General features: G+C 38.1%; 1 protein-coding gene across 6 annotated transcripts in view; it reads right to left on the reverse strand.

Annotated features, from left to right (window-relative positions):
• Mllt10 (MLLT10 histone lysine methyltransferase DOT1L cofactor) overlaps positions 1-27,716 on the reverse strand; it is a 138,437-nt gene that overhangs the window by 75,986 nt on the left and 34,735 nt on the right. For 4 of the 6 annotated variants that reach the window (XM_055593711.1, XM_055593712.1, XM_055593710.1 and 1 more), the window contains 4 exons: positions 25,909-26,018; positions 12,901-13,004; positions 11,514-11,607; positions 9,037-9,132 (listed from right to left, as the gene is read on the reverse strand). In XM_055593711.1, the coding sequence (XP_055449686.1) occupies positions 9,037-9,132; positions 11,514-11,607; positions 12,901-13,004; positions 25,909-26,018 (404 nt within the window). The remainder of the gene's footprint in view (positions 1-9,036; positions 9,133-11,513; positions 11,608-12,900; positions 13,005-25,908; positions 26,019-27,716) is intronic. The other 2 variants (XM_055593713.1, XM_055593715.1) reach the window with 2 other exon arrangements.

The raw sequence follows: 27,716 nt of genomic DNA on the forward strand, positions 1-27,716 counted from the left end.
AGGAAGGAAGGAAGGAAGGAAGGAAGGAAGGAAGGAAGGAAGGAAGGAAGGAAGGGAGGGAGGGTAGCTTTATTTATGGATGGTATGGTTCTATACATAAAACTATAAAGATACCAGCTGAAAAGTCTTAGATCTGAGAAATACGTCAATGTCGAAAGAAACAAACCTAACAAACAGAAGTGAATGGCCTTGCTATTTATTAATTCCACCTAAGAAATCAGGTAAATGAGAAGAGGGGAGATGGGTCAGTTGGTGAAATGCATGCCACACAAGCAGGCAGATCTGAGTCTCATTTCACATAGCCACCACATAAGAAAAGCACAGATGTCTCAAGAACGACACTCAAGTTTGATCCCTGGCCTGCACAAGTACACACACACACACACACACACACACACACACACACGCGCATGCACGCACGCACGCACGCATGCACGCACGCACACGCACACTCACACACGAATACAAAGAGGGAAGTGGGGGAGGGGGAAACAAATGAACTCATCAAAGTGAGAAGGGGGCATGTTGGGGAGAAATCCAAGAGATAAGGAAGGGAGAGTCGGGAGTGAATAATATGTGAAACTGCCAACAAATGAAAGAATAATACCGGAGTTATCAGCAAGCCTGACCATATGTTATACTACAGAACCATAGTAACAAAGCCAGCACAGCAGTGGCTAAAGAAACATGTAGATCAATCAAAAAGTAGAGGAGAGAGATATAAACCCACCGAATTTTTGACAAAGACACTAAAAACACACACTGGGGGGTAGATTGGCAATTTGAACAGATGGTGCTAGGAAAACTGGATATCCACAAACAGACAAACTAGACATTTACTTCTTACCCTACTTAAATCCAACTCCAAATGTACCACTTAGGCTAGATCTAGTGCTCTGAAACTGTTAGAGATAGGCTGAGTGTGCTGAATTCCAGCCAGGGGAGGCAGAGAGGAGATCTAGATAAGCATCCCTGTCTGCATAGCTAGTTTCAGGGTAAACACAGAGAACTTGCCTCAAAAGAAAAGAGGTGGGGGTGGACTAAAAGGACATTTCAAGAAAAATTTTCTGTGTAAGACTCTAGAAACTCAAGGGACCTCATGAATTTATAGAGCTTCTGCAGGGCAAATGACACTGAAGAGAGTCTACACAATGAAAGATGATCTTTCCTAGGTAAACATCAAAGAACTCAAAAACTAAATAATGGGCTGGAAAGAAGACTGCTGTTTAAGAGCACTTGTTGCTCTTGCCGAGGACCCAGGTTCAATTCCCAGCACCCGCATGGCAGCTCTAACTCCAGTTTCAAGGGACTGGATGCACTTATCTGACCTCTGAGAGCACTTGGCAAGCACATGGTGTACCCACATATACACAGGGAAACACTCATTTGGATAAAATAAATAAATCTTTTTCAAAACGGTAAATAACAAGAAATCAAACAACCGGATCAAAGCATGGCTTTACACAAAAGACAAATAGCAAGAAACATGTTAAAATGTCTAACCTCACTAGCCATTAGGGGAATGAATGCAAATTAAAATAAAATTGATAGACCATGTCAACCAAGTCACAATGGCAGTCATTAAGAAAACACTATACATGTAAAATAAAAAATAAAAGTTAAAACAGTTAACTACAAATGCTGGCAAGGAGTAAACAAAGCAAACCTTGATGGACTACTGGTGAACATGAAAACTAGTCCAAACACTATGTAGATTAGTATGGAAACTCTGCAAAACAAGACATACACATATCTAACATAAAATCCAGCTATCACACTTTTGGGTATTTTCCCAAAGGAATTCAAATTAACATATCATAAATAATTGCAATCAGTGTTTATTGCAATACTATTCACAAGAACTAAGTTACGGAACCAACCTAAGTTTCCATCAACAGAGAAATCAAGGAAACATGTATGTATGTATGTGTATGTATGTATGTATGTATGTATGTATGTATGTATGTATGTATGTGTGTATAGAATTTTCCCACTCATAAAGCAAAGTTATGCTGTTGACAAGAAAATGGATACACTGTAAAGAATCATATTAAACAAATTAAATCAGTCTCAAAAAGATAAATGCCATGTTTTCTCTCATTTGTGGTTCCTAGATTTTATACACTTAAAATTTTATATATATATATATATATATATATATATATATATATATATAAATCTTTATATATATAAAAAACTTATATATAAGTTGAAACAAGGGGAATTAGCAATAGAGGTGGAAAGGGAAAACAAACAGTATGGAAATGACCTCATGTAACCCAGTAGCCCACACAACAAATACAAATGAAAGTATTGTTTTAAGTTAACAGGTAAAATGCTCATATAGCCAAACATAGGTAAATGACAGTATTTTCTGTATTATTGCTGCCACTTTAAACCTAACATAGAAAAATAATTACTTATGCTTGTGGGAGTAAAAGCTTGTGCAGCCACTGTGGAAATCAAAATTGCACTTCCTTAAAAAGTTAGGAATTGATCTACCTCAAGATTCAGCTCTACCACTCTTAGGCATACACCCAAAAGACTCTACATCCTAAAACAAGGACACTTGATCAATCATGGTCCCTATGGCTTTACTGATAATAGCCAGAAATTAGAAACAACCCAGATGTCCCTCAACCAAAGAATGGGTATAGAATGTGTGGTACATTTACACAATGGAGTATTATCAGATATTTAAAAAAGACATGAAATTTTCATGGATAAAACTGGAAAAAAAAAATCATCCTGAGTGAGATAACCCAGACCCAGAAAAAGAAATATAGCACATATTTGCTTTTAAGTGACTACTACCAGTTAAGCAAATGTAATGGAAGTTTTGGTTTCTTTGTATGTTATATAAAAATGCTTTTGTTTTAATCCCAAGTGTGGGATTTTAGTTGGGCTATTGTTTGTCCACAGCTGTTAATTGTCTCATGTGGAGCTTGGCTTTTGCCTGCTGTTAACGACCTTACACATACTGCGGAGAGAGCTGTGATCTAGAGCTCAAGAGTATAAATATGAGGCCAAGAACGAGACTGTGGTGTTTGGTGGATTACATGTTAGCATGTGGTGTGAAGCAGTTTGGAGAGACCAGAGCCGTGTGGCAGTTTGGAGCAGACAGACAGGGCCGCAGGGGCGTGGAGGAGACTGCTAGCTGAGTCTGCTGTTGACGGAGATTGGTATAGAGCCCTGAAAGAACCCCGTGGTCCTAACTAGCCGGGAGAAGTAAAGGGGTCTGGGGCCCTCTACCCACTAACCTTCCCTCTCTCCTACCGAAGGTTGGGGGGTTGGTGGAAGGAAGGGAGAGGCCTAAACACCCCAATAAAGCAGAGTTTTAAAGGAGAGCGCTACAGATAGCCAAGCTACAAACCATAAGATTCAGAGAGGCTGTATAGGGGGGATGAATGGATCTGGTGAGGGGGTAGATAGATATTACAGGCAGACTGAGGGTGGATGGGGACAGGAATGGGAGGATCAAGTGGGGAGGGGGCAGGGAGGGGGAAGGAGAGAGAGTGCAGGGAGTTGGCTGGAACTGCAGAGGCTTTGGGAGATACTGTGGAAAACTTCCTGGGATGCAAGAAGATGACCCTAACAATGACTTCTAGTAATAGGTAATACGGAATCTCAACTGCCCATCTCTTGTCACCAGGCAAGGTTTCCAATGGAGGAGCTGGTTGCACTCAATCGAGATTCTGGCCAAGGGGATCCTGTGGAAATCCCCAAACAACCCAAACTGTTCCTAAGGCAAAAAGTTGCTCTACTACATACAGACAGTGCCCTAGTGGACACCAACCCAGTCACAAAACCTTTGATCCACAATTGGTCCTGCCTGAAAAATATGCTGATGCAACAGAGGCATATTCTTCTGGGAATAGCCAATCAGGAATCCCTACTCAACACTGCTTGGGTAACCAAGAACCAGAAATTAGCCTAGAGACCAAGGGTAAAGCCAGATACGACACAACTAAAATGAATCAATATCCAGTCATCATCAGAAGTCCCTTCTGGCAGCAGGTAAGAACAGATGCAGAGACCCAAAAATTATGTGGAGAGAGTTTATATTGGAGGTCTCCATCAAATTCCTCCCCTTAGAGAACAGGGAACGCCTCCAAAGAAGAGGTGGAAAGATTTTAAGAGCCAAAGGGGATGAAGGACACCGAGAGAAAAGCCCTCTGAATCAACTAAGCAAGGCACATATGAGCTCAGAGAGACTGAGGCAACAAGCACAGGCCTACAGGGTCTGCACCAGGTCCTCTCTGTGTGTGTTATAGCTCTCAGCCTATAGATACCTGACTATAAGGATGAGTGGGTCTCTGACTCTTGTGCCTGCTCTTGGGACTCTTCCTTCTGTTGGATTGCCACATCTAACTAAATTCAGTATGATTGTTCTGCTTATCTTAATAAATTTTATTTTGTCATGTTTGGGTGTTACCTCTTAGAAGCCTGTTCTTGTAGTGGAAAGTTTTGGTGTTTTTAACAACTCAGTTATGTAAACATGTTTTTGTTTTAACCCGAGATGTGAGATATGGGACTGATTCAGATTATCCACAGCAGCAAACTATTTGCTTCATGCAGGCTCTGAAAGGAGCTCTTTGCCAGCTGCAGATAGTTTAATTCTAAAGACTCTGGAGAGGGAATAAATGCCAGAGCCCAGAAAGTGTTGGGGAATCTCTGAGAAAGATGAGGGCTGCTCTTCCCCTCCCTCCTCCCCCCCCCCCCCCCCCCCCCGGCTCCTGGTTACTGTTGCTGTTATTGCCATTTGAAAAAAAGAATTGCAGATATTCTAAAAATGAAGGCTGGACTTGTCCCAAGGAACCCAACAACCTTAACCAGGAGGAAGTAGTTAAGGGTAACTATGGCCCCTCTCCCCACTAATCTTTCTCTCCTACTTGGTGTTGGAAAGGATAGGGATGGAAAAGGGAAGTAGAGGCATAAGAAACATAAATAAGATAGCTTTAAAAAGTACACCAACATGTTCTTTTCTAATAAGAGACATAAAAGAAAGTGGATCTGGAGGGGAGAGGCGGTAGGGAGGAACTGGGAGGAGCAAAGGGAGGGAAAACTATAATCTGAATATATTGTATGAGAAAAGAACCTATTTTCAAGAAAATGAAAAGGTGGAGAGTAAACAAAAAAAGAAAAAAGAAAAATTGTAAATTAAGTTAAAAAAAAAAAAAAAAAAAAGAAGAAGTAACTAAACAGCCTCAAGTTCCAGGCCAGCCTAGCTTATAAAGTGTGAGCCTACATCAAAATACACAGGCATGCCCGGTGTCCTCAAAGGCCAGAAAAGGGTATCAGAGCCCTTGGAACTAGATTAACCACTATCTGGGTGCAGAGAATCATCCTGGGTCTTCTGGAAGAGCAAGCAGTGTTCTTAATTATCTCTCCAGCCCCTTAAATGTTTCCACAGTTGTTTTTAAAGGGTAGCTCAAAAGAAAGAAAGAAAAAAATGTAGCTGCACCCATTCCTGAAGATCTATGGGCAGTTAATGATTGCTGGGGGAGAGAAATGCTTTCTTCAGTTGTCCAAATTCATGAGTAGCCTATAACCCTATAAATAATCCCTCATCTATATTCTGGTAATCAGTTTCAAACTAACTCGGTCATTCTCCTCACACAAAACAACAAAAAATGTCACAAAGTAGAAGAGAGATTAGTTGGTAAAAGCAATACAATCAGAGGGCTTGAGATAAAGGATACTGGAGAGTGACTATGATCAAAATGCATTGTATACATGTATGAAAAAGGTGACATTCTGTAAAAGTAATATATGTTAACAAAAATATAGCCAGGCATGGTGAAGCAGGCCTATAGTCCCAGCTTGTGAAAGGCTAAGGCAGGAGAATTATAATTTTGAAGCCAGCTGGACTACTGGTATAGACAGGCAGGCAGGCAGGCAGGCAGGCAGAGTGAGTAAACAAATAAATAAATAAATAAGGTAATTTTAAAGACTTATGAGCTTTGTTTTCTGTTTCTGTTCTGTTCTGTCTTTTTGGTATTGGGTACTCAAGCATGTACCTAGCAGTGACTTATACTGCCAGCCCTGTTTCAGATTTAAGTAATTTAGATAACAAAATATTTAGTATTAAACACAATGTATAAGCAACATGTCTATACTTTAATAAGAGACATCTACCAATGTCTGCTGAACGTAATATCATATACCTGTATTTTCTGAAACTAGGAGGAAGAGGCAAGAAGTTCAGAAATTGAAGGCTGGCCTAGTCTAAAAGAGATCTTGTCAAGAAAGGAAAGAAGAAAGGAAAAAGGAAAGTGAAAAAGAAAAGAAAAGGGGGAATGGAAGGGGGAAGGGAAAAGGGAAGGGAAGGGGGAGGGGAGGGAAGGGAAAGAAAAAGGGAAGAAAAAAGGAAGGAAGAAGGGAAGGAAAGGAAAAAGGGGGGAGAAGGAAGAAGAAGAAAGGAGGAAAGAGGAGGGGAGAAGAGGAGGGGGAGAGGAGAGGAAGGGAAGAGAGAGGAGAGGAGGGGAGGGGAAGGGAGGGGAGAGAAAAGGAAAGAGAAGAGAAAGAGAAAGAAAGAACAATAAACAAAATACCAGAGTGAGAACAGATTATGAATGTTACATTTCAATGAGCGTTATCATCTGCTTCACATTCCTGGGATTGGCATGGATGTGTTTCCAGGATACATCCTATGTCTGACAGACACACACACACACACACACACACACACACACACACACACACACACTCAGGGATGCTCAAGTCTCTTACATAGAATGCTGTAGTGCTTGCACATGATCTACAGATATCCTCCCACAAAGGCTTAATTAAGTCTTCCTTGAGAAACACAGAAAAAAAAAGAACTATTTTCTCAAATGAATGATGAATAGGGGGACAGACAAAGATAGAAGCAGGACTCTAGGTAGTTCTTAGATGGAGGAAAAAAATCTGTCTGTAGTACTCCCATCAACTCAACTATATTGTTGCTAAACATATTTTAAAAGTCCTACTTCAAGGCAAGGTAATAAAGCTAATGACAATACTTACAGTAAGTTTAAGTCAATAATAATATACAGAGAAACACAGGCTGCGGTTGTAGCTTAGTGGTAGAGTGCTTGTAACTGCATGCCTGAGGCCTTGGGTACAACCAAGTACCAGAGGGAGAAAAATAAATTTAAAAAGTAGATATTAGGCTTGATAACAAAAAATTAAATTATACCTTTAATATATGCTAAAAATAAAATCCAAATATTGTTTACAACTCTGCAATCTGGAACTAAACAAATTATACTAAATACAACATTTTAAATCTAAAATTCCACAGCAATTTCTAAACAGTAAAAAACAAAATCACTTGGGGAAGCTAAGTGACAAGCACAGAACTATTCTTATTCAACACAGTAACTGTCGTTCAATAACTTGACTTGTTCAATAACTGACACTGTGTGGCAATAGTATACTTTCAAACCAGTATGACAATGCAATGGTCATTTATAAAACAAAACGATGTTTATGAAATACAACAACTAAAGACTAACAATGGCAAGACTTCCCTTTTCACACTGTAATAAGGCCCACCTACAGAAACTGTCAAGTTTATGGTTTTAAAAGCCTAAATAAAATCTCATGGAACCTCTTATTTAAAACCCTTAATTAAACCAACTCCTGTCATTCTGATCAACAAATTCAAGTAAGAAACATAATCTTATTATCGGGCACCAGAGGCTGTGGAGAGACTCCCTTGCATACTGTATGGAAGTGTCACCTGTGGATAAAGCTGACACCTATTAGCTGAGGCAGGAAACACGAGGTCAAAGTTCCAGCAGAGAGAAAGATGAACTCTGGGACAGAGTGAAAGGATATTCACACCCAGACTCTGAGGAAGACAGACATATGAAGCTAAGAAGAGATAACCAGCCATGTGGCACACAAAATAGATTAAATGAGTAATATAAATTTTACACAATTTAGGGAATGAATCAAAGCTTATGGCCTAGGCATTTATTCTTAAGTAAAAAACTCTGAGTTGTTATTTACAGAACTGTGGAGCAGGTGCAAAAGCATGCAGTTTCAAGAGATCTCCAATATTTACATATGTAACTCTTAACTATGCTAAAGTTAAGTATAAAATTTCTCTTTTTATTTTGCTCATAGTAAGGACCAATCTCAAAACTAAATAATTATAAAATTTTTAATATCTGACTTGAAAAAGGTACAAACATAACTGAAACATGTGCTAAAAATAGCTATACATTAGCATCTCCTAAATCCTAAGCACTTACAGATATAAAATGTTATGACCTTATTCTCACGCATTAAATGCAATCTACAGACAGTTTCAAAATCAGTTCATATCGACTCTACAAAAACATTCTCTCTTCATTTAAGATGTCCTTTTACCTTATTAAAATTAAGATAATTCAGAGGTTGACCTTTTACCATACTGCCAATATAGTCTTAACCACAAACCAATATGAATAATTCTATAATATTCACTTTTAATTAATAAAAATCAATATAGCCTTTAAAGTAACTAAAAATATAAGCAGAAAACAGGTAAATGAGAAGCAAGATTAGTATTTAGGCAAGATTTAGCATTTTAATTAAAAAGGCAAAAACATTCACAAACAAAAGATAAATATTTGGCTGCTGGAAAAAAACATTAGCATTCAGAAAAATTAAAAACGGCCAAGAATATTTAGAATTCAAAGTTTTTCTACCATAAAGAAGAAAAGCAGATGAAAAAATTACTGACATGTGAAATAATCAGTTAGTGATACGTAATAACAATCATTGCTCAAGGCAGCTCAAGGCTTTTCAGACGACCTGTTAACACATGCAGGAAGTCAATCTCATGCTGTCAAGCTCTATTTTAATTTCCAATTCCAATGGTCAAAACCATATTTGCAAATATGGCATCATTTCAAACCTAGTCTCTGATTGAATATGCTATTAAGCCAAAAAATTTCTGAATTTCAACATTTCCATTTAACTGTAAAAAAATTTTTTACCTAAAGATATTTTTAAATTTTGATTGAATGATGTGCCATAATTAGCAACAACAAATCCACTTACTTTTTTCTCTTTCTCATGATGTTTATCCTGAGAGTGAGAGGAAGAATCACTTAAACTTTGATCATGTGACCTATTAGATCCCCGCTTGCTCTTTTTCTAAAAAAGAAAATATATACATATGTGTATATGTATATAAAAAAAAATCCACTTTTTATTAGGCTTAAACTATGTTCAATGTGAAATGTTTTTAAATGCCAACTTTTTTAAAATCAGTATTTCAACTTCTATAATAGAATTTAAACACCATCCATTGAATTACAAAGAAAAATATTAACCCTAAATTTAACATCAATGCCATATTTTTATATATTTGTTAGGATGTGTAAAAACAAGCCAGGCATAGTGGCATACATCTTTTATCTCAGCACTCAGGAGGCACAGGGAGGCAGATCTCTGTGAGTTCAAGGTTAGATGGACTATACAGAGAGAAGACATCCAAGGCCTATCTACCCTTCCCAAAAAAGTGTAAAAATATAGCTATTTTTTAAAAAGCTACTATATTTTCCAAGTTGGCTTTAAAAAGAAAAGGAAAGAAAAAAGAAAAGGGGGAAAAAAGCTTTAACAAAAGACGCCAATTAAACAAGACTGCCACTAGGGATAGTGGCACAGCCTGAAATCCCAACACATGGGATGCAAGAGATGGCAAGACTGGGAGAATAGAAGTAAACATTTAAAGAATTATGTTATTCCAGTAGAAAAGCAAGAAGCATTTACTTTCAATATTGGGGGGAAAAAGCTTTATCTCTACAGGATATTTAGAACAAAGACAAATATCATGTGTTAGATCCATGCATTTTTAAAAGCATTGCTAAAAGCATTACATATTTTTGTTTAAGTTATACGACTGCATGATACAATATAAAGGTAAGAGTCATTTTTTTAAAGTGACTATAAAACAAGTTCAAGTTCCATTCAAGTTATATTAAGCAGATGACTTTTCACTACTAGCAAATAGGATTACATCAAAAATTAGTAATAAAAACTCTAGTTGTACAAATGTCAAAATTCTTTTATTTGTTTGAGGTAAGGTCTGTGTAGTCAGGAAAATGACTTTCAACTTCTCAACCTCCTATTACACCTCATCCCAAGTGCTGGGTGGATGGGGTTACAAGCATAAGCCATCAGAGCCAGCTTCAAACTTTTCGTTCTTATAATATCTAAACTTCTTGTGAACTATTATTTCTATCAGCCATTAAGATAAGTCACAGTCTTTAGCAACAAGATACACATTTTTAGATAGTCATGTATCATTTGATGAGAAAAACTGTAACAATGTGCTGTACTAGTTGATTTCATCTGTGGAGGCCTGAAATGTTCATTTGAGAGTGAGTAATAGTATGGGGGGGGGGATGGAGGGACGGAGAGAGGGGAGAAGCAAGCAAGACCTACTCAACGGGTGAAACTAATTGAAAATAAGACACAAAAACAACAAAAATCACTAGGTATAGGACTCTACATGCTTAAGGAACTGAGAAACATGTACTGGGCGCACTAAAAATACTTATTTTTCTAAGGAAAATGGAGTAATGCATAGGACCAAAAGTCTCTAGCTACAGGCTAGAGAGGTGGCTCAGCAGCTAAGAGCACTGTTGCACTTCCAGGACCCATGTTGAGTTCCCAGCACCTACAAGTGGCTCACAACCATCTACACCTCCAATTCCAGGGAATCTGGCACCCTCTTCTGACTTCTGTGGGCACCAGGCACACAGGTGGTACAGACACACAAATGTAGGTAAAACACTCATACACAGAAAATTTAAAAACAAAAGAATACAAAGGCTTCAAAAAATTTCTAACTCAACCATACATTAAGTCTGACTTTTTTGTAACTACCAAGTCTGACTGGATTGCAAGTCTTTTCAAAGGTAGGTCTAAATATATCTTTTATAAAGGTCTTTAACCAAGCCACAAAAAAGCCTTATTTCTGTTTTACTATCTTCCTAGTAATTGAAACAAAAATGAAAACAAAAATCAAGTATATAACAATAATGGATAACAGTGGTACAACAAGATGATGAGGCAAGTGACAAAAAAATAAAAAATAAAAATGATTACTAATGGGAAATGAACACAACTAAAACATTAAAGTTTTCTCATTAATTTTTCCACGAAATGATATCTGCTATTAATTACTAGCATATGCTCTGAGCTAGAATACTCTAGTAAACTTTAAAAATTCCTAGTTCTTTCCATTGTCAATAAACAACATGATAAACGCCCCCCACCCCCCTCTTGCGTAACAAGCCCTGGCTGTCCTGGAACTTGGCTCTGTAGACCAGGCTGTCCTTGACCTCACAGAGATCCACCTGCCTCTCCTCTAAAAGACATGCACCACCACCACCTGGTATGCTAAATAAATTTAAATCTTCAGTGAAAAATCAAGGAAAACCTGTGACTGTACTCTTCTTATGCCCTTTTTGTTCACCATCTTGTCAAAGTCAACTGCTATTTAATATTAAATTGAAAACTGGTCTTACCAGCTTACTAAAGTGGTATTTACAGTAGCCACAGTACTGGACATTGTCTGCACCATTCCCTTCTTCTTCGCAAAGCAGCCCAGCAAACTGGGCGCTGTAAAAAGAACACCAAGAATGTCAATAAACCTCAAGCCATGATACACTTTAAGCAAAGAAAATTAACTGCTTAACACTCCTAAGACAATATAAAGGATGGGAAAGGATGGGGTAGGATGGGGCTAGAGGACTAGCTTGGTAGGAAACCAGCTGCTTATTACATTGCTATGTGTAAGGCCCTACTTATACCTTGACCACCTTGCTCACTCACAAAAGTTAACAAGACAGAAAAGCTCTATTGTAGTTGTGGTCAAGGCTATTTCACCTCCACCTGAAATTTCTCATGTTTTAATATTATAGTAATAGTTTTAAACTCATCTCTATCATGAAGAAAGATGCAGCAAGGTTTTATGTCACCTGTTGGTATAATGTTTTTGTGGAATGTATACAATTCGCCCTTGTTCATTCCAATACTGATTTCTCTACCCACTATCTGATTTCAATCCGGACATTGCATTGTGATGCTTATTCTAAGAAGCATCGCCTGTCTCAAGTTTGTGTAAAAATGCTACCATTTGTTCTCTGCATTGCCAATAAAAACAAAGAGCCAATGCTAAGCAATGGAGAGAACACGGTAGGACATCCTGGTCCAGAGGGGAGGAGAAAGAAAGGAGTAGCAGAGAGATCCGAGAGGAGAGGACCTCAGAAATGACGAAAAAGCAAGTATAAAGCGGGAAATCTAAATGGGAGGAAGCTATGCAGGCTTGTAGGTTTAGGATGGAGTAATTATTGCCCAGCATTGTGCAATAGTCTCTGTGTGGTAATTTGGATATACAGGTGGTTGAGGAATAGCCACTGCTTAACTGAAAGATAAATCAATATTAAATATTAATAATCATCAACAGTCACCAAATAGCAATTTCAAAAACAGGGTCCCTCTCAGGCTCTTGCCCAAAGTGGCTTTGACTTAACTCTATAGCTCACACAAGCCTTGAATTTGCAATCTCCTTGCCTCTATCTCCTGAGTAGCAGGCCTAGCTCACACTTCATCAACTTAAAAGAAGCAATTCTTTGCAGTTCTTACATGCTTCAAAATCACAGCACAGTGAGCAAGATCAACATAGACTATGCTTTTTTGGTCAAAAACAATAAAAGAGGGCTTGGATGTAGTTATGTCAGAGTGCTTTTACAACATCCATAAAGTACTCAGTTTGGTCCTCAGAAATTAACAGAAAACCTATTCCAACAGGATGCACCATAATAATAAATGGGCAGATATATATTTGATCTCATGATGTTACATGATGTATCTGCCAACTTTATTTCTTTACAATGAAGGAAACATACTTACCATGTTACATGGAACGCCTGTCGACATCCATGTTTATTACATGTCATGCAAGCTCCAGTGGCTGCTTTGCTTTCTCTTCCTTGTTCATCACATATATAGCATGTCTTGGGATAAAGGGACAAAAACAAAAGTGAAAAAAAAAAAAAAAAAAAAAAACAACCACAGACATACTTAATGTAATCTGCATTTTACAGCTATCTGCAGAAACTGACACCAAATTTACTATCTGATCTTTATTTAAGAATGTAAGTTCTGGGGGGATACAAAGTGAATAAAGTGTAATTAATAAAATTAAATTAAAAAAAAAAGAATGTAAGTTCATAAAGGCATTGTTTTCATTAGCCTTTCATTGGACTCAAAAAATGCTGCCAGACAAGAGGACTCTTATTGGCATTGAGGTCAAGAGGCAGAATATAGACTTCTATACCCCACGGGACAAAAGATGTGACATTTAGGTTAGTTCAACTCTCCACATTAACAAATAAGCTCCAATAGCATCTTATGCTGGAGTAGGAAGACAAGCTAGCTTAATAAATCAGAAATTCTTTAAATCAACTCCAACAACTTTTACTGATATTTTATTCATTTTCCATGTAAAACTAGGCTTTCACAGCTCAAAATCATAGGTAGCCATGTGATAGAAACTCAATTACTAATACTAATTTATGATCAGCAATACATAGGTGAATAAAATTAACAGCCAACTAGAAGTTGATTACACAAAGACCAACATCCAACTACTGTAAAGCCCATAAGGGGGCGGTAAGAACCACAGTCCAGGAGTGATGACATAGCCATTTTAAGTAATCCCAGCACTTCAGAGGCTGGAGGCTAAAAGAACCACAACTTCGAAGCCAGCCTAGGTTACAAAGCAAGTTCCAGGCTACCCTGTGTTAGAAAGTAAGGACTGTCTCAAAAAACCAATAGGTTAGCAGTTCTTCTTCAGAGAAAAGACTCTATTTGTTAGACGGTTTGGCTTGTATACACAGAGCCACCATTGAAGCAACAAGGATTGTATCAAAACATCACATAATAAACCACAAAAGCCACCCAAGCATGAGAACCTTAGTTCAATCCCCAAAACTCAAGTTAAAGACGGTAACAATAACAAGGTAGCACACACATAATCTCAGCTGTGGGATGCAGAGACACAAAGATCCCTGGGGCTTGCTGACCAATCACAGCCAGCCTGCCTGGCCTACTCAGCAAGCTCCAGGTTAGTAAGAGCCCCTGCCTAAGAAACAAGATGGATGACATCTGAGAAATAACCCCTATAGTTGACAACTGGCCTCTAAACACATGTACACACATCTCTAAAAATAGAAAAAAATAAACCACACACACACACACACACACACACACGCACGCACGCACGCACGCGTGACCACAACTGCATAACAATACCAAAGGGGAGGCTGTTCTTCCAGAGAGCCTGGATTCTATTCCCAGGACCTACACACTAGCTCACAACCTTCTGGAACTCCAGTTGCAGGTAATCCAATGCCCTGTCTGGCCTCCACAGGAACTTCATGCACTACATGCAAGCAAAATCAAAACAAATCTTTTATTTCATTTTGTTTTCCGTTTTTAAGACAGGGTGTCTCTGTGTAGCCTTGACTGACTGACCTTGAACTAGCTCTGTAGACCAGGCTGGCCTCAAACTCAAAGATCTACCTGCCTTTGCCTCAGGAGTGCTGGGGTTAAAAGTGTTGCAACACCACTACCTGGGTTAAATAAATCTTTTTTTAAAAGCAAAAATATGGTTTAAAATTGTCAAAGATTAATTACATGTTATGTACCTATTAATTACATATACATTTGTATAAAATAAGTGGTACTCACATACCATTCACATCTCTCACAGGCTATTTTTATAGCACTTCACAAGGAAGACTGTAACAAAGAAGACAAAGAAAGAACCTATTTTGGTAAAGGCCTGAAGGAGGAGGGTCAGGCATCACTGATGGGGACACGCAGAAGACTGCTGTACCAGGACATATATAAAATCCGGCACCGGCATGTTGATGCTTAGCAATAATTCCAGTGCTCAAGAGACAGGGACAGAAGGATGACGAGGTCTAGGATAGCATGAGCTTCACAGAAGGTAAGAAGGCAAGAGAGGCAGCAGACGAGACAAATAAGAAAAAAAATAACCCAAGGGAAGGAACCCCCTAAAAATAATCTTGAGACAAAGATCTATAACGATAAAGGTATCCTGATGCTAGAAATGACATGAAGCTGTATCCTCCTGCTTTGCATAAACACAAGGGAGAAAAGAACAAACAAGCCCACCTACACACAGCACACCAAAGGCAATACCAAAACAACAGGGAACTCTTCAGGGTCAAACTCCCAAACAACAACTCAGTCTAGAGGGAAAGGTGTAGAACAAAGAAAATCATACTGGGGGGTGGGGGAGGGAGTAAAAACTTACTTCCCTAATAAAGTTTTAAAAGATATAGTATAAGGCTGAGGGTGGTAAAATGCATGCCTTTAATCCCAGCACTTAGGAAGTAGAGGCAGGATTCTGTGAGTTTAAGGTTGGCTTGGCCCACAAACACTGTCTCAAAACAAAAACGAAACCCCACCAAAAACCTATTAATATTGAACACATGACTAACAGTGTGTCAACTGAAAACAAAGATTTCTCCTTAAAAGTGGCAGACAGATCTCCATGAGTTTGAGAGCCAACCTGGTCTACATACTGAGTCCCAGGACAGCTGGCACTATATTGAGACCAAAAAAAAAAAAAACAAACAACAAAAACATACAATACAGTCCTCAACCTGAACACAAGATATCATTAGAAAAGATATAATTCTACCAGACAATGAAGGTAATCAGAGCCCTGCTTCATTTTTTTAATAAACATACTTCTATATGCATGCATCTGTGAGCATGTACCTATGTGAAAATAGGTATCTTCTGCTATTGCTCTCTGTAGAAGAATCTTAACCAGAACACAACTGTTCAAACAAGAGATCACATCCAGAACTTCTAGATCTGTGTCATCAGGCCAGAATACAAGCACGCCTTTTAATCCAGGAGACGGAAACAAGCAGATCAGATCTGAGCTCAAGGCCAGCCTGGGATACAGCAAGTTTCAGGTAAACAAAGCTTAGGTCCAGGCATGGTGGTACATGCCTTAATCCTAAACAATGAAGGTATCGTTGGTTTTTAGAAGGAAGCACCCATGTTTGAAAGTGATGTCTAATTGAGTGGCAGAAAAGGTGACAAATCAGAGAAGATTTGACAGAATAAGAACACCCAACTCTCAAGAGAAAAGGGAAGTTACTTAAGGAGCAATGCAGAAGAGAGAGGAGGTAGCTTTACCAGTACAGTTTTACAGAGAGGGGTGGAATGAGAGAACCAGACAGACACAGGTGAAGGCAGAACAAGCCAGAGAACGAGAAGCAGCCAAAAGATTAAAAAAGATTTCTGGATTTAGTTTGAGGACAAGCAGAACAATTCAGAAGCCGAGAGAAAAGCCAGATTGAATAAGTTAGCTGGCAAAGGAGTTTGAGCCAAAGCAGCTGAGTTGAACCAGCCAGCTATGAGCACAAAAAGAACAAGAAAGGGTGAGCTTATTAAGCAGTAAATCTCTGAGGCTGAAAACATTCTAGGCCTAGGTTAGACTGTGTGGAGGCTAGAAACTTCCAGGACTAGGCCTAGGTTAGCAGAAGGCAGCAGTAAGCCTCCAGACAACAATTAAAGCAGACAAATAAAAGTTACTTTTACAGTGCTCTCTCTCTCTCTCTCTTTTTAGATAAAGCTTCTCACCTGAAGCTCACCAATTTGGCTACAACAGCTTAGCCAACAGGCCCCAGAGAGCTATCCCGTTTCTAACCTCCCAGCACTGGAATCACATGTGCATGCCATGAAGCCCAACTTTTTTTATGTGCTTGCTGGAAATCCAAACTTGGATCCTCATACGTTTTTAGAACAGTGAATGACTCCCTTTATTCTTCCAGTTTACCTATTTTGGAATGAGGATCTCCATACCACACCTGTTGCTTTCTGTTTTATAGGTTCACAAATTGAGAAAAACATTGCTCCATCTAGATCTAACTTCCTTGATTTACAAAACAAGATTTAAGACACAAGTTCATGTAGGACATGACCAGGAGGTATGTGGCTTTGTGCTCCAAAAAGCAGCTGCTCAGGTACTCCAAAGACAAAAGGGTGCTCAAGTTCCTCCAGAAGAAGGTGAAGGTCCACATCTATTCAAGAGGCAACGAGAGAAAATATTGAACCCTTGAAGAAAGCTACACCCAACGACTGAGACCATTCCACCTATTCCCTCCCTCAATAAACCTTTATACCACCAAAAAGAAATAAGCTTTTTTTTTTTTTCAGGAAGCTTATAAAATGGGTTTCTGTGTGACTTTTTCTAATTATTCCTTTCTACACCTCTTTCTTTGACCTCCCTTCCTGTTCCCCACCCCATTTAAATCTACACCCTCTTTATTCTCATTTCCCCCTTCAAAGTATATCGCTATCAATTGTTGGTCAGGAATGTCCCAGAGACCCCCAAAGCATACAGGCAATTCACTGTCCTTGACTACTAACCAGAGCTTGATAGTAAGACCCTATTATTGAAGACAAAACATAATTTGGTCACAAAACTTGGAGAAAACAAGCTGGTACCATCTTGAAAGCTTACTCCCTACCAGCTTTGAGAGTTCAAAAAGATGCCTTACCTGGCTGTAAACCCTGTCAGCTATAACAATCAGCCTGACAAACCAAACCAGTGTAGTACTGGTATGGAATCAACCAACTGCATTTCTGACTGGATTTAAGGTCTGTTCCAATAGGAGAAAAGTCATGCCTGGGACTGCACATCTGGTCAAGAACCCATGGATGGAAAAATGTATAGGCGCTAAGTCGATCACTATTTTATTTGCTAAGTTTAAGTATCAAGTATCAAGCTGCCTTCTAGACACTTATCTCTGTACTCATAGCTTAGATCAGCCTCTATCAGTGACACTCTATTTCTGCAGTGGGTGGTAGGTAAGAGAGACAAGTGTCTGTGGAATACCCCAAACGAGACGTCTATAATCACACCGCCTGCCTCCAAGACTCCGGGGAACAGGACAGAAGAGAGGCTAGTAAGACTCTAAGACTCAAAAGACTGAGCACTGCTGCCAAATAGTATTGTTCTGGGCATCAGGGCTGTTGCCCTCACAAACTCACAGCAGCTGACGATCAAGCCTGGCAACCATCCAGCATGGCTCAGGAAGGGGCTCACAGGTACACCCTTGGCTGAGGAGCTACTGAAAGTTAGGACGGCTGCCAAAAAAGGGAGAGTTAAAGTCTTCTTCAGGGATGTGGCTCTGGGTTGCTACACCATGCTCCAGGAAATGGCTTCACAATCATGTGCATTGAGTGGCATTAATTTTGAACTTGGCTTATTTTTTTTAAAAAAAAGATAACATGAAGTTGGGAGTAAGACACTGGGGGGAGGAGGCACATCAGCTGTTGGAGTAGAAATAAGGTATATACATAACCAAAATACATATATGTAAAATGCTCAAACTAAAAATATATAATAAAAGCCAGATGTGGTAGCATATACCCTTTAATCCCAGCACTCAAGAGGCAGAGGCCTCTGTGAGTTCAAGGCCAACCTGGTTAAATTGAATTACAGAACATATTGAACAACAGAAGAGCCAAACACAAACACATTAAATAAATGAATAAATAAATAAAATTTGAGATTGTGGCTAAGTGTACTCTGATAATCTGACACTGGCCCTATTGTTGGTAGAAAAACCTTACTATCCCAATTTCAAACCAAAATGTGCCCGTAACATTTGCTTTCAAATGCTTTGATTTTTATCTGCCATCTCAGCCAACTTATGACCATTGTGATTACAAATATAGACATTACGTTTTTTTCTTCCTTTTAAAATACGAACTATTTAATTAAATAAGCCAACCTCTGCAAACTGCATAGCTCTTCAATTCCCATGCCCTTTCAGAAACTGCATGGTCTACTGTATCTTGCTCGTGGCCTTGATACCAATTTTTAAAAAACGACTTAGATACATCACATTATTTTGTCAAGAAAAAAAAAGATAACTCAGCAGCACTGGAACAAACTGTGGATGAGGCTCTATGCTTTAGTATAGATGGAAAAGCCAAAGTTAAATGCCAATATGCTGTCAGGAATCTTTCCAGAGTTATGAAAACCTGTCAACATAGTGAAATAAGTGATCCTCACTGCTTTCTTCATTAAAAAGTAGACCCAAGACCTCTGTACATATTATGGCATAAAAGACACTAAATTCTGGGAACTTTTTTACATGTGTGCTATGATCTGCTGCTTTCTTGCAACAAATCCAACTCCAATGACAGTATTACACTTTCTTCTTAAAAGATGACCACTGGGGCTGAGAGAGATAGCTCAGCAGTTAAGAGCACTGTCTGTTCTTCCAAAGGTCCTGAGTTCAGTTCTAAGCAACCACATGGGTATAACCATATATAATCATTATAATGGCACCTGGTGCCTTCTTGTGTGTGTGTGCATCCATGCAGTCAGGGTACTGAATGTATGTGTGTGTGTGTGTGTATGTATGTATGTATGTATGTATGTATGTATGTATGTATGTATGTGTATCATGTATGTGTGCATGTATGTATGTGTATGTATGTGTGTATGTGTGCATGTATGTATGTGTATCATGTATGTGTGTATGTATGTATGTGTATCATGTATGTATGTGTGTATGTATGTATGTATGTATGTGTATCATGTATGTGTGCATGTATGTATGTGTATGTATGCATGTGTGTATGTATGTGTGCATGTATGTATGCGTATCATGTATGTATGTGTGTATGTATGTATGTGTATCATGCATGTATGTGTGCATGTATGTATGCATATCATGCATGTATGTGTGTATGTATGTATGTGTATCATGTATGTATATGTGCATGTATGTATGTGTGCATGTATGTATGTGTATCATGTATGTACATGTGTATGTATGTATGTATGTGTATCATGCATGTATGTGTGCATGTATGTATGTGTGCATGTATGTATGTGTGCATGTATGTGTGTGTGCATCCATGCATGTCTGTGTATCATGGTGGACGGCCTGTTGGCCGCAGCCCGGGGGGGCCGGCCCTCTTCTGGACAGCACAGGCATTTCACTTGCACACATCCAGATGCAGACACACACGCACACGCATGCTTAAAGGAAAGCATTTAATAAATAACAGTTTTTAACAGGTAATCTCTAACAAAGAACAACGTCATTATCAGCTTGTCTTGGAGTTCTAGATTCCAAAAGTATAAGATAAAACTTCATTCCATTTATATATCACCTAGTCTCAGAAAGGTTGTTGTTCCAACAGAAAAAAAAAGACTTTTGTCTTTCAAATCTGAAGTCTTAGACAAAGGTGGGAGAGGTGTTCTCTGCTGCGTACTCTGCTTCACCTTGATTTTCGTCTAGTTGTGCACTGCATACAATGTCTGTCTGGAGTAACTGCTTAGGGCTGGGGATACAGCTCAGCTTACAGCACTGCACAGCACACGCGAAGCCCTGAGGTCTGTGCTGGAAGCTGCAGTACTACAGACACATTAATGAATGATCTCTGGAAGTCATCCTTTATTGCCACTCACCTTGGACTGAAGTCTTCCAAAGTTCGGTAGCCCATTTTCCAATTATTACTACTATTTCAAAATTGAGTGCTGAATAAATATCAACCAGAATGTTACTATTAACTTTTCAAATGATTTTTTTCCTTCTTTTTTCAGACAAGGAAGGTCTTATATGCAGACCAGTCTCAAACATTTGCTCCTCTGTAGTAGGTAAGATTACAGGTATAATAATAATAATAAATAAACACAATAAAAGAAAAACTCATGTTTCTAGGATAGAAATTTCAATATTTTTAAAATATAATTATTCTTAAACCAAATATTTTGCTGTGACTCCAATTTATCAAAAATTGAATTTTGTTAATGTTCATCTAGAAAAACAAATTCCACTATACATATTTTATACAAAGTTGTATTTATTTAAAATAGCATAGTACCACAATAAAAACAGTCCTATAAATGGAACTGGGTATATGTTAGTATGCCTCTATTAAAAAAAAAAAAAAAGTACAGAAGCATACCAATGCATACTCAAGATTTTAGCAATGACAAACAGTATTTCAAATAACTGTAAAAACAAGCTACTCAGTGGCAGTATTTTTAAAAATTGACTAAACAATGCAGGTTGTAGTGGCACATGCCTTTAATCCCAGCACTTGGGAAGTAAAACCAAGTGGATCTCTGAGCTTGAGGCCAGCCTGGTCTACACATAAAAACCCTGTCTCAAAAAATAAAAAAATAAAACAACAACAACAACAAACAAAAAAAAAAAAAAAAACCCACAAAAACAGATCACAAAAATTGACTAAACCAGGTCAGGTCAGAGAGAAAGGACACTTATTTTGTTCCCATTTTAAAGTTAATTTAGGTGGGATTGAAGATTTAAATCTAGGTAATTCGTTATGTAATACATATGTACGTCTGTATGTGCTATATAATATGTGCATTCACCTTACATCTCAAACGCAGTTTGCCCCTCTCCTCCTGTCCCCTCCACCCTCTCCCTGCTCTCAGAGAAGGTAAGGAAGGCCCCCGGAGAGAGCTCCCTTGCAATCAACCCACTCCAGCACATCAAGTCACACCAGGAATGAGCACATCCTCTTCCACTGATGCTAGACAAGGCAGCCTTGCTAGGAGGGAAAGTGATCCAAAACCACAAGAAGAGCAACACAGTCAACTAACCTAGGCCCACAGCGGCTCACAGAAACTGCAGCACCAACCAAAAAGCATGCACCAAAGTGATCTGGTCTGAGGCCCCCTATACACACGCTACCGATGGGCAGCTTGGTCTTCATGTGGGTCCGATAGCAAGTAGAGTGAGGGCTGTTTCTGACACAGCAATTCATTCTTCCTTTCACCTCTTCTCCCTCCCTTTTCAAATAATTTATTCTTAAAACCAAGAGGTGGGACCAAGCAAAGAAAAGTCTCCAACTAGGGAGTCTGGGACAGTCTAACACAAGTGCCACAATCTGAGTGCAGAGTTTGCTCCCCTAGGAGAGGCAAGGTGAAGGTGGGTGTGATGTCAGAAGAACTGAAGGTCAGCCACAGAGAGGAAAATCAGCAGTGGTAAGAGTGAGGCAGCCAAACCCTAAGAGGGTGAAAAGGACTGCCATGTTGGGCAAAAAGCAAGGGGAGCCTCAATGAAGTAACAATCAAGTAAGCAGCAAGGGTCTGTTCATATTCGGAAGATCAATCAAATAACCAAACTGCCAGAAGTCACATATCTTTGGACTAAAACAAATCATAAACACCTCAAGAGATGATAATGAGCCTACATCTGCTGGATTACATTTGCTAAGGTCACTGAATTTATGAACTCTCAATACAAGACACAGATACAGAACATATTAATGTGTATGCATACAGATGGGTATCTAATCTGAATACTGCATCAGAATTAAAACACTACAGCCTCAGTTTTCAACATATATAATGTAGGTATTAATATATGTAAATTTGCATTGCAGTGTTATTAAGCAAACATCTGTTCTTTACCTACACCAAGTGAGAGAATTTGAGACCAATCATGCTCTAAGAACAATTAGAACATTTAGTGTATACATAACTTTCTAAATATCATTCTCATGTAAGAGGAAAATCTAGCTCCTTGGAGAAAATAATTTTAGTGCTCGACTACCAATGTTTCAAGATAAGCAAAAATATATATTGCTGTGTGAAAAGTAAGAAAACACTTGCAAAATGATAGAGAATAAACAGACAAATTAAAGAGGTGCCATCAGCCATACAGCAATACAGTGTGATTATTAAAATAAATGAAAATAATAGAGGACGGGCTGTTAAAGTAAAATAGAAACAGATGGACGATGGCTCAGGTGGCAAAGTGCTTGCTTAGCATCACAAGGACCTAGGTTTGATTCCCCAGAGTCAAACAAACAAGGCATGGTGGTGCATGCCTGTAATCCCAACATTCAGGAAAGACAAAGAAAGATCAGAAGTTCAAGGTCATAGGGCTGAAAAAGATGAACTAATATGAAGAATACTTAACTGCTCTTACATAGGACTCAGGTTTGGTTCCCAGCACCCACATCAACCAGTCCACAACCACCTGGGCTGGGCCATAAGATCCAACCCACTATACTGGCCTCCGAGAGCACCACGACATACATGGTACACACACAAGCAGGCATATACACATAAATAAAAGTAAACCAAAATAAAATATTTTTTTCAATGAGGTTTGAGTTCCTCCTTAGCTACCTAGCAAATGAAACTAGCCTGGTATGCACGCAGCTCTGTCTAAAAAATAAGATAGCACCACATTAAGTCCATACTATAATTGAGCTTTTTGTTATAGTAAGATGCAAACTGAAATATGTGAAAGAAATTATGGAATTAGCCATGAATCATAGCACTAAATTAAGAAATAGTTATAGATGCCAAAATAAGTAAAAAGCAGTCATACAAGAGGTTTACATACAAATTACTTCCCCCCAAAAATGACTATAAAAGGAATAAAGTCAACCTAGTAATAGAAACTTGACATACACCTACCTTAACTTATGATAAAAGTAAGATTATAAGAAATCAGAATGAGAAAAACATAAAATCACTTCTGTGACATTCCTTACAAATATGTAAACCACTAAACTAGAGCAAAAATCAAAGTCGAAACAGAGTGATATTCTACAAAATAACTAAAAACTACATTATTCTATCAGGCTGACAAAAATCAAGGAAATAAAAATCAAAGTTACTCTTTGAGATTAAAAAAAAAAAGACACAAAATGAAACTTTTGGTATTTTTGCAAGAAACACACTTCTGGGAAAAATGTGCCACTAAGTTCCTGATTTTGATAGTTATATTTCAGATGTACGAGTACCTTCCTTCCTTATCTGTTACAGCTCTTTATTTTGTAGTACTACAGCCTGAACTCAGGACCTAGCATATACTAGGAGACACTCTACATCTGAGCTATTCTAACCCCAAAATGCTCTTCTTTATAGGGATATATAGTATAAAAGAACGCTATACTATTCCCACAGCTTGTGAATAAACTTGATGTTATTTCAAAATCTGTAAGGAAAACTGGTTCTTAAATAAACTATAAAGGTACTAAAAAAAAAATACAGGTTGCCGGATAGTGTTGGCACATGCCTTTAAACTAAGAGCTCAGGGAGCAGAGGCAGGCAGTCTCTGTGAGTTCAAGGCCAGCCTGGTCTACTGATAGAGTTCCAAGACAGCCAGGGCTACATACACAGAGAAACTCAAAAAAATAACAAAATAAATACAGGTTTAAATGTGCTTGCTATGCCATCATGAGGACCTTAGCTCAGATCCTAAGCACCCCATATAACAAGCAAAACATGGTCCTTCACACATCTTTAACTCCAGCGCTGTAGATAGAGGGAAGAGACAGAAGGATTGCTGGGACTGGCTTGCTAGCTACCAACCGAAGGCAAAACTAAACAAAACAACTCCGGCTTCAAGTTTAGTGAGAGACCCTGTCTCAGTGAATAATGTGCGACGCAACAGGATAGCCAATGCCTTCTTCTGGCTTGACACACACCATACTTAAACACAATCTTTAAATTACTTTAAAGGACTGAAAAGTATATACACTTCCACAAAGAAAGCTCTTCTGCAGATAGCCATCCCACACACCTGTAATCCCAACCCTCTGGAGGTCTAAGCAGGTCCACACTACTCCGCAAGTCTGAAGCCTGCTGAGATACAAGAGAACATTTCTTGCATCGAAACAAAACACCCAGAAGAAAACTCAGAACACCTTGAAGAAATGTTATAATAAAAACAAAGTCCATTAAACAACCTGAAAAACCTCTCAAAAAAGAACTTAAGAACAGCAGCACTTTTAATGGTAACATAATTGCAGTTAACATGAAAATTAGCTAAGAATTAGTATTCACACTCTAGAGAAAAATTTTATACAACAGTGACACTTCCAAAATACTCACACCCTTTTACATAGATCCTAATAGTATGAAACTTGATACCAAATTAGTCCCTTCCAGTAAAAGGTTGCTCCACAGGTAACTACTCTAGCAAAACTCTACTACAGATTAAAGGGCCAGAAAAATTATGGTAGAAATACCATTTATTGACACAAAAATACACTCAGGATTTTAAGTTTCAAAAAAGTGAAGAAAACAGTAAGTAATACAATCTAAGTGTTACAAACATGTATGTGAGATATACAAAAAATACAAAGAAAAATTCAGAAGATTTATTTCTCCACAGCTTCAGATGTTTTAAACAAATATTAATCAAAAGATTATTAATATTAAAATATCTGAAATCTCAAAACTGACTATGACATTCTTCCACAGAAGCAACACATACCTTCATATACAACGTGTACCTTCATATCCAATGTGTACCTTCATAACACTGTCTAAAACGCCCCAGCTTTGAAAGGCTTTGAAAAAGCAGTAGCAACATCGAACAGTGTGATAAAGCAAATGGTTAAGTGTTTTTATTTAAAACATGGGGCGGGGGGTGATTTAAAAAAGTAGCTAGTAGTAGTAGCAGCAGTTATCTAGGTAGACCTTGAACTCCTAGACTCAACTCGTCTTCCACCTCAGTAAAGAAAAATGACTCATTTAAATCTAATAAAACCTGAAGAGGTCAGTACATCTTCAAAGACAAATGTGTACTAAGTGATTAAAATGTTGTGAAAACATTAATACACACCTAAATTAGAATAAAAGATGACGTGGGTTTATGTCTTTTATACTCTTGTGAGCTTATTTTAAAACTGTAGCTTCAGATGGTAACTATTTTTCTACAAACCTCTATGAAGCTAGAAGGTCTTTATGTTCTTAAGGGAAAAAAAGGAAAAAAAAAAAACCCACCTTCTTTCTATCTCCTGGTTTCAGAACCAAAAATGCAAATAACATTAAGATGACATCCACTGTACCTTATTATAACGATCATGTGGGACAGACTGTAAAACGATTGGCTCCATTGTAGAAACATTGGCAAATTGTACCTCTGGAATATAGAGGGCACAAACCACATGAGCCCAACCTAAAAATAAATAAATACATAATGTCATTCTTCAAGTTTTATCGAAAATAAAATTACTACCTGTCTTAAAAGATCCCTCAAAATGACTAAGCAAATCCATAACAAAACCATAATAAAAATCTAGCTACTGCATTACTTATGTAATAATTGTCATCCACTCACTACTGGTGCAAAGGCTTCCTAATCATGGTTGTATCTATTATGCACTCAAGATAAACAAAGGGAGCTCTTATGAATTCAGGTGCTGACATTGATACTAAAGACAGACTAAATTCAGATTAACACTACTTCTGAAAACCACCTTACTTTGAAAATAAGCAAAGTGGTTCCCAGCACTCTAAACACTCTGAGACTAAATCAAAAGGAGTTTCTCCATTTCCAGGTCAGGCAACACTACACAGTGAGTTGAAGATCAGACTGTACAACAAAATTAAGACTGAGCCAAAAATAAATAAATACATAAACATTGTGAAGGCTGTATAATTCAGTAGACAGTAGTGCCCCTAACTAACCTGTGACCCATTCTCAGCTCTGCAATAATTTATAGCTTAAAACCTCAAGTCTTCAAACGCATGCACAAGGCTTAGGATTTGTTCTAGTCTCACCATCAAGAAAATAAAAAGAGGAGAAAGGATTTTAATATGTTTAATCTTAATAATCTTAAATTTTACAGTATTAGTTTTTTATATTTTGTCAATATTTTGAAAGTTCATATAATGGTTGTCGTTTTTTCTATTTTAAACCTAAATCTGAAATATTACCTGTTGATAATTAAAGTTTCTTCTAATGATAAAAAGTTTGACTGAGGCTAAAGAGCTGATGTGACATTAAAGAGTTGCTGTAAAACTGGAAAAGGATGAAATTCCAGGAAGGTGAGGTATAGCATGGAAAAAGAGAAGTGATAACACTGACTGGCTAGAAGCTAGGACTAAAAACAAATGTGCCACGGACTTCAGAAAGAGCACACCTAGGCTATAATCAATCATCTTAACTCCATGAACAAAGCAGTCCTAAACAAGAACCCTCTTCATCAAAGAAATAAATATATCTCTTACACATCTTCTCTGAAGAAAAATAACTTTTTACAACTTAAGTCACAAATAATGTCCATAATTTGTTTATTAGAATTTCCAGAATAAAAAGTATTAAAACATGAAAAACAGCACAACTGAAATCCAGCAAAAATTTTAAAAACTCAAAACAAATCTACAACTGAGTTATCAGAAAATAAGTATGTTTATTATAATCAAATACATACAAGTAAAGCAAGGTGGCTCAGTAAGAAAAGTGCTTGCAAATCACTATAAGCAAAGACAAAAAATATTTTCAAACCCCAAAGGAAGCATCATTTCCCTCAAGAAGGAAAAATTATTCCAACAGAAAGCTGGAATCGGGGGTGTTGGAGGGAGATATGTATAGCTACTTTCAATGGTACTGGCCATAACTATGAGTGCTTAAATTACAAAGAGGAAAACACAGGCCAGGTGTGTAGTGCACGCCCTTAATCCCCACGCATGGGAAACAGGCAGGCAGCTGTGAGCGGAAAAACAGCCTAGACTACAAAATGAGTTCCAGGCCAACCAGGGATACACAATGAGACAGCCTTACAAGGTAATGATAGAGTAGATAGATAGGTAGATAGATAGATAGAATAGATAGATAGATAGATAGATAGATAGATAGATAGATAGATAGATA

Source organism: Psammomys obesus, unplaced genomic scaffold, assembly GCF_907164565.1.
Source record: "Psammomys obesus unplaced genomic scaffold, mPsaObe1.curated_primary_1811, whole genome shotgun sequence".
NCBI lineage: Eukaryota > Metazoa > Chordata > Mammalia > Rodentia > Muridae > Psammomys > Psammomys obesus.